The sequence below is a fragment of the Acanthaster planci genome, linkage group LG14, assembly GCF_054643075.1.
Source record: "Acanthaster planci isolate LZ-2023a linkage group LG14, COTS_SCS, whole genome shotgun sequence".
NCBI classification, from domain to species: domain Eukaryota; kingdom Metazoa; phylum Echinodermata; class Asteroidea; order Valvatida; family Acanthasteridae; genus Acanthaster; species Acanthaster planci.
In genome coordinates, this window is record NC_141790.1 from 11,931,216 (window position 1) to 11,939,543 (window position 8,328).

Below are 8,328 nucleotides of genomic sequence, written 5' to 3' on the forward strand. Positions count from 1 at the left end.
TGGTCACCGCAGAGAGTTCAATTTGCACCCGAAACAAAACTGCACCACGTTTTACAACAGAAATTTCACATCGCGTAAAGTTTGTCTGGGGCAGCAGTTAAAAGGCAGCAATAGGCCTATTCCAGAAAGTGCCATCACAGTCTCCCCCTTGTGAAATGTTCCGTTCGTTTTGGTTTTTCGAATGGACAAAAATGTGGAAGGTTGTACGTGGTGGGTGATAAAACTGGTTGAAAAGATATACCTCACACTGGCAGATCTGACGGGTGGTAATTATTGCATTGGCAAGTATCAACTAAGAAAATTTGAACTTGCAACCGAGGCAGAATAAACCTGTTAGCAGTTGTGTCTAAGATTTATTTCAAAAATTGAGTGGAGCTCTTTCTCCGATGGTGATAGATATATGCTAGCTATAAACCAACAGTCTGTGTTTGCAAGAAGGCTTTGTCCCTGGAGGTGAGAATTTTATTATTTACCCCTCGGGGAAAATCGATATATAGCGGTTCCTTACTAATTGCGTCAGGTGTATACACTAATGAATGGAATGAGATCATTACGAGAGGCGGTTTTAAGTGGGTGTATGGCTTGAATACCACAATATGTGAAATATACTCAGACTTACCCGTTATGTTGGAAAGAGGGGACTCTATATGAGCCTTAAACCCTCATCCTAAACTTGAAGCATAAGGCTCATGGGATGCTGAGCAGCGCTCGGACGACTAAGCTTCCTCCTTGACCAGTACCGTTTGTACCAGCAACACGCCACCGTGGAATGGCTCTCTATGACGGCCCCACGGTGGTGCCTGCCCCGGTGTTGTTATTCGCCTCTCTTGGGGGCTCGTGCCGCTCCTCCTGCACCAACACCACGAGCCGGAGCACCGCATTCACAAAACAACCTCCCACACTCAAGGAGCGGGGATCGTGCATCTGTAACACAGACAGGCCTTTGTACTGTGTTTGTTTTCTTCTAGTCCTCTACTGTGTGTACATTGAGAAGTTGCAAACACGGCTGGAGTAAGGAGTTACGTAAATTCTTGCAATTGCACAGGCTTCATTACGGCTGTTGCCAGATACAAGGTTTTTTGTTTTTGTTTGCCTCAGATCATCCCATTTATGGTGGCTCTGGAATAGTTTGATATAAAAATTTTCTAAAACTTCAGACAAAGCTTCTTTTTTAATATGAGATGCAGGACATTCCATGAGTCATTGCTTTTCCAATTTTAGTTCCCAAATCAGTGGCAAACTTCATCTCGCCTCTTTTCATCATATCCATTGAGAAAATTCGATTGACCTTAATCCTTGCAATACTGAAGCAGATTTTGTTTACCCACTCTAGCATCATTCCTGTGTTTTTTTTTCTTCTTCTTTTTTTCTTTTCCACTGCGACGTTTTAGAAGATAAAATCGCACTTTGAATGTATATTGGACCCGAACAATGCAAACTGACCGTCGGTTTATCTTCCGTGCAGACACACGGACTTGCCTAGTGTCTGTGACTCTTCTCTAGCGCCCTCTGTTGATTCATTACTTTGATAAGATAATCACAACTTGTAGTTGGGAAGGTTCTAAACTCAAACCACGGACTCTTAAATCAGATCAACAGCAGCATCCCAGTAGTTTAAATAATTCTTCAAATTTTAATAAACCTTCTATAAACACATAAGAAGTGCAAAGAAATTGATTTTTGTTTTACAAATTAACTGTTAACACGAACACAATATACTCGTTAAAAAGGTGAAAAAAACTTTTGTAAAGCAAGATGGCGGCGCCCGGTGAGTTCAAAAAAGGACCAGAACTTAGAGGGAACGTCTGTTGATGATGATCATTAAGTGAAATCTTTGAGTTAGCCTGTAATTAGAAGTCTCTGTTCATCAGATCATGGTCATATCCTCCAAGCAATAGACAGATAAAACACACTCAAAATACACTCACGAATCTTCTTCCCTGACAACAAGTTCAACTTACGACATGTACAATCAGAAATAGGCCTGGGCCTAATTCAACTTAATTTTCCCAATTTGTAAGCCATCCCCTCCGCACAGGCCTAATGCACTAAAAAATGCCTTTTCGAGCTTACAGCATGTGGTGCACTGCGTGAATCTCCAGTATCAGACTTCCACCGCTGTTTCATTGATCTCGGTACACTCACTATCATGATTATCAGATTGTTTTGGCTAACTTTTAGACTTGATAGACACATTGTCTGAAATCTTGTTGAGAAATTTTGGTGTAATTTTGACGTACATGTAGCCATCCTGCTTGCAGACAAGTGAGTAATTTGGAGTTTCCTGTGTTCTTACATGACTCTTTGGGCTCAGCGGAAGATGTTTTGACACGAACATCGATGCACTCACCTTTTCATTGCTGATACTTAGTGCGCAGTTGGGTCTCATCTGTATCAGTTGATTCTCTCTTCATTACTGGTTGTTTTCATTTCAGAAATTCATGTCTGATCAGAGCAGAAGTTACCAATACGGGAAGCTATTAACAGCACAAACATCTTTGACAGTGTGCTAATATAGATACAGTATATGCCACTAAATAATGTTGAAGCCTCTGTCATCACCCTGAACAATGTCTACTATAACGCCAAAGAAATGTGCCATTCGGGTCAACCCACCCACCCTTGTCCTGACCTACACAGACAAGGCCACAGGCAAAGATCGGCAGCGTTCCATGCCCCTGCGAAACTTCACCAAGCGCTCTGGAGTGGAGCGTTTCGTCAAGGAACTCAAGTCCAACCCCCGCCATAAGAAGTACCTGGAGAATGTCAGTGCCCTTCAGATGGAGAAACTGCTGAGAATCATCAAGGAGCGTCTGTCGGGACTCAGCATGGAGGAGTCGCTGGTGAAAGTCGAAAAGGAACTGGCTGTCGACCCGGAGGAGGACCTGAACAAGGTGGACGATGACACCTTGAAGAAAAAAAAGAGCATCATGGATGAGACGTTTGAGAAGAATAGAAAGAAACCAGGGGAAGATGGCTTCAAGTACGATGTAGACGTGGATTTTGGGGGTGGTATCGAATCCTCCGGCTGGGACTCCGGCGATGACTCAGATCCCATTTTTTGATATGTCCATTGACTAAGTCTTCCATCAGTGTTGTAATCAAGACCTCATAACGCCACTACAAGACCCAACAAGATCTCCAGTCTGAATCAAGTCACAGGCTACATGTAATCAAATGAACTGCAACAAAAGTGTTCCTTTGTCATTATTCCCCGTTACTGGTCATCTTCGGAATCCTCCAAAATGCATTACAATCAAAGGAGTAAAGTACACAATTGAATGAAAGTTTAAAAACTCGACTCAACCTCAAAAACACTGGTCTTTCTACAGTACTTTTTACATTGTGGGTGCCTGAAGGTTGTGTAGGAAACTTTTCCTTGTGTTTTGAGAACTGCTCCAATCCATCCCAAGTGGTAGCATGATGGTGCACTTTCCAGCTGTCTTCTATGCTGTAGTTTTCATGTGGTGATTTTGAAAACATGAGTTTACTGAATGTACACAAAAAATAGTTCTTTTCCATTTTACTCCAACCCTCAGTTGTGTAATGGTTCCGGCCAGTTATTTTGCTGTTGCTTTTACTAATGACCATTGTTTTTAGAGGATTTGCAAGATACATTTATTTGGAGTTTTTAATATTTCGCTTCTCTGTGTTAACTTTATATTTGTACATTTTAACATCAGAGAATACACAACCTCTTGTGACTAACGGTGATTAGAATTGCCCAAATGTTGGTATTTGCTCTACTTTTTTGCTTATTGGACATGTTAATTTTTCAGGCACAGCAGAATATTAATCTGAAGAAAGTTGGTTGTAAATAATATACAGCAAGTTCATGTTTCCTCATCCAGTGCAGAAATATTTGAAAGGCCTGGTAATTTTTTTCTTGACCCACTGACTTCCTCTATTGTCTGTCCATTCAGGATTTTTTTTAGCCCTGCAGCCCTGCTTTATAGTTGTGATTTATTACAAATTCAAGAAATGCAATGCAATAAAATGTATTATTTTTAAGCAACTTTATTTAAAAACTGTCTTTTTGTACATAATTCACAACTTTGGTCCAAAAAGTTTTACATACAAATACATCTAGAAGCTTAAAAACACAAGATTTCACACACACACACACAATGTTAAAAGTTGATCTCTCATGAAGAACATCAGTCTACATGTTTCTGTACTTTAACTTGAAGAATTAAATCAAGATCTCTTTATTCATACGTTTACCACAAACCACACAAAATTCATGAATCAAAACTGAATATACATAACTGGCATAACACATGCAAATGATAAATAAGGCAATTCAAGGACGATCGAAAGCCAACATCTGAATACTTGAGGCAAAGAAAGTCATGATTCAAGGTGTTGAGAGTAGCAAACAAGATGGCTTTCAAAATAAAATGTCTGAAAGAACACGTGGCCTGAAAACTCATTGGATGGAGTGTACATATCCTGATTACATGAACATGTAGAAACCAGCTGCTACATGTATGTTTGGAATGGCACCGGTTATAAAAGTCGGAAGGCATTACTTGATCCCTGCTGAAACATTTTCGAAGCAGAGGAAGATTGGGATGGAAAGATTGATCCCTTCAAACGATCTCAACCTCTTACTCCTCACTGGAGTCAGCGTTGCTTTCCTCTAAGTCTTCCCCACTTTCACCATCATCTGTCTGCTCCTCAATAAGTGACCTCCCGTTCAGCTTACTGGCATCCTGATCAATCCTAGCCACCCCATTTCCACTCTGAAGCCCCACGAAAACCTCATGTAAAACCTCACTCCCCTCCTCGTAAGCACCCATTATAGACTCCTTGTTTTGGTCCGCTGGACTTTCAATCTTCACGTGCTGGTATGCCTCATCATTGTCTGTCTTGAACCTCACATCCACCTCATGATGACCTCTCATTTGAAGGATCCTAGTCTCCTCCTCACAGCCTCTCGCTTGTAGCTTCTCATCCCAACCTCTGATGCGTGACACCCAGCCTACACCGGTCTCTTTCGACTTTCCCTTTTCTCTTCGGCATCTTCCATCCAGCATCCTCGAGGGTGCCTCCAAGTTGCTCCTCCTGAATGCCATTAGGCAGTGGAGGTTGCCACCCACTCTCTTGGTCTTTCTCGTCTGGATGCCAAGATGGAGCTTGCGGATGTTGAGGCACTCAGGGCTCTTACAGTGAAGATCCATTGAGATGTCCTCCCACCTATGGACATGTGAAGGGTACATGTAAATCTTACACTGCAAAGAGGCTCATACATCTGTGAAGAAAACCTGTAACAGTCAAATAACTTAGGTACACATGAAAAGGCTTCCCAATTGGATAATAGATTTGAGTTCATATCTTGACCTACACGAAAAAAGCAACACATGTAAAGAATCATGTGAAGAATTATTAACCTTAACTTAAAATGAAAAAATCTGCGGCTGTCCTTTGTTAATAACTTGCTGTATTTCTGACTACTATGAAATAAGTTCTGATCTAAAAGTCTCTCATATTGCTTTCATCTTTTTCCTACCTGAAGCAATGAATTCCGGGGTGTTTGCGACTTGGATCAGCAACTAAGATCCAAGTATCTACCTCGTCTTCAGACAGGGGTCCCCTGTAATCAAGGGAATATAAAACCTCAAGCCAGTATGATATAAAATCCAGGTCTTTTCACAAACAGCACTAAACTGGTGTGTAAACAGAAAATTTTTGAAGGCAAGATGAAAACTTACACCAAGATATCTGAAGCAATTGTAGGAAAAGCAGAAAAAAATTCTTGGTAAAAGCTGTACTAATGTGAAAATTGTGACTTCCTGGAGGATTTGACATCAGCTTATTCCACCAGTGAGAGTCGATTCAAATCACTACCTGAAGACATCAATGGCCTTCTTGGGGACCTCCTCAAATCCCACCGGACAGAAGTAGTGATTCCAGCAGTGATAGATGAAGGTGGTCCCTGAATCAAGTAGTCCATCCTTCAACAGCCTCAAGGCTTCTTCCGACGTCCGCCCCACGGTACGAGCTTTGCCGACCGGCTTGTACATGTGGTAAGATTTACCACGGGTTCCGTAATGGTTGTTCAGTTTTCGAAACCACCTAACAATAAGATCCATATTTTATCAGTTGCTGAAAAAGGCTGATCAAGAATTTCAGGTTTTCTGAAGACATGTCTTCCTTCTGTATCCTTCATTTTTTTACTCTATTAATCAATTTAGCAAATTACAGTTTAAAAAATTGGCCAAACTCTAAACTCTCCAGAAGCTGACCTCATTAGTGTCCCATTTCCAGTGAACGGTCCAAATCGGATGTCACCAAATGGAGGTTTGAATCCAAGTACTGTCAGGGCCTCTTCTTGAGTGATCGGGGGACGACTGCCAGCACCCAGGGTGGAAAACAAATAGTTCCAACAGGAGACTAACGAGGACAGGCCACAGGACTTGCTGTACTGAGGCCTAGACATGCAGAACCTATGAGGGGAAAAAAGGAAATCAGAGTTCATTGTCTGAATCTGAACTACTGGCTATGGCTGGAAACCAAAATAAATCATATGCTCTTGTGGCTACAACTACTTCACATACATGTAGACTTGTGTATTTACAACTAAACACATCTCAGACTTTTAAACACAGCTAATGACCTGAGAGGCAACATCTACATGTAAATGACCTTAAACAGAATTCAAAGTGACATATTCTTCCAACATTTCCTTGTCGCTCCATTCTTACCATCGTCTTTGATCTAGAACCTTCCTCTCTGCCAGCATTGCGGTTGTTACGGTGACGGTTGGAGGGATGTATTGGTCTTGTCTAGGGCTTGTTGTAGCTGAAGAGATATCTTTCTTTGGAACCTTCCTAGCAACTCCTAACAAACAAGTCCATTCAATACTATAATAAGCATTTCTACCTTAAAACTTAAGATGAAAGTTACAGTTATCCACATACATGTACATTTTCCGTGACATGGGTGCTTATTTGTTTTCATTATACAATGTAGGTGACATTGAAGAATATTATCCTCCCACACTGTTGGGACACTTTTCCTTATTTAGGAACAGAGGGAGAGCCCTTTTTAGCTGAAACAAGACTACCTTTAGCAGAGTTTTTTCTCTCCAAGTCTTTGGGAACTGCGAGGTCAGTCATATCAATCTCCCATGCCAAGGGTTTGCTGGATGCCCGCATTGCTACAACATCGAGTTTTTGCTCTCTGTCACGACTGCAACATTGCACTGGTTCTGAAGCAAGGCTCTCACTTTCTCGATCAACGGTCTCGGTGTCACAAGCATCCAACCCTCTCGAGTTCTGATTCTCTGCCGTCTTGCCATGAATGGTCTCATCTTCAACATCGGAGTCAGGACATGCAGGAGATTTTGTCCTCCTTGGAATGGCAGAGGTGGTGTTTGTTGCATCATTTCCATCCTGAATACTCTTGGATGCTTCCACGTCAATGGATGCTGGAAAATATGTATCATCGAAGGACCCTGCCGTACCTGTAAGATAAAAATGTTGTAGAGGTGGTAATTGATCGTGTTTCATGCAATTGTCAATTTCTATCAGATCCTTCGAAACGGGTAATGCTTGGATGGTCAAGCTTGGGACATGTGGCTCACTAAACATACATGTACCAGCTTGTACCAGCTTCTACCATCAGTGATTATGGCTAACCACCACGTACTGTATACAGTGTGCTTTGTAATCAAGAATGCTCTTTGAATCAAGTGGCTTGTCATGACATGTCCACCAGTCCCTTTCAAAATTTAGGTCCCATAAACAAGAGTTGAAGAAGAACTTGTTTGAGAAATTGCAGGAATGTCATGCACTGCTTGGACATGTTCAGCTGAATTCAACCATATCAATGAGCATACTCAAATCACCTCTCAACGTTTACATATGTTTCGGGACTTTTGTCTAAAGGTCAGTGACCTTGAGTTGAGCATTTCCTCCTGTTTTCTTTCTATCGTAAGAACATGAAGCTGAAGAAGGATGCTCACTGAGTTTTGAATCCCTGATCTGTTAAAACGTATTGAGTAAGGTCTACATCACTACCTTCTTGCAGTGCCAAATTCTTTCTGTTCTTGGAGTGACCGCATCTCCGTCCACGGTGGCAATGCAACAAGACGATCTGATTAAGATCCAGCGGTCCATCGTATCGGACATCATCATCACCATCACTGTCTTCATTGTCCTCACTTGAGTCATTTCTCACGTCCACTTCTGGCTTTTGGTCCTTGCCATGGAGTCTGGATGAGAAAAGATTGCCCATGATTCATCCCGAATTCATAGTTCGCAATTTATTGAAGAGCGCCCTCAAGGGACTAAAAGTGTTGAAAACAAAATTGTCTAGAGGGGG

At 41.7% G+C, this 8,328-nt stretch overlaps 2 protein-coding genes across 2 annotated transcripts; one reads left to right on the forward strand and one right to left on the reverse strand.

The window, feature by feature from the left end:
- The first annotated feature begins 1,676 nt into the window (after positions 1 to 1,676).
- cep19 (centrosomal protein 19) lies at positions 1,677 to 4,028 on the forward strand. The gene is made up of 2 exons (XM_022243017.2): positions 1,677 to 1,768; positions 2,436 to 4,028. The coding sequence occupies exon 2, from the start codon at positions 2,571 to 2,573 to the stop codon at positions 3,063 to 3,065; it is 495 nt and encodes a 164-aa protein (XP_022098709.1). The 5' UTR covers positions 1,677 to 1,768; positions 2,436 to 2,570; the 3' UTR covers positions 3,066 to 4,028.
- LOC110983620 (uncharacterized) lies at positions 4,002 to 8,281 on the reverse strand. Its single transcript, XM_022243014.2, has 7 exons — positions 8,025 to 8,281; positions 7,070 to 7,468; positions 6,708 to 6,843; positions 6,249 to 6,449; positions 5,851 to 6,078; positions 5,513 to 5,596; positions 4,002 to 5,199 (listed from the first exon to the last, which is right to left on the reverse strand). The coding sequence occupies exons 1-7, from the start codon at positions 8,239 to 8,241 to the stop codon at positions 4,611 to 4,613; spliced, it is 1,854 nt and encodes a 617-aa protein (XP_022098706.2). The 5' UTR covers positions 8,242 to 8,281; the 3' UTR covers positions 4,002 to 4,610.
- Positions 8,282 to 8,328: the final 47 nt, after the last annotated feature.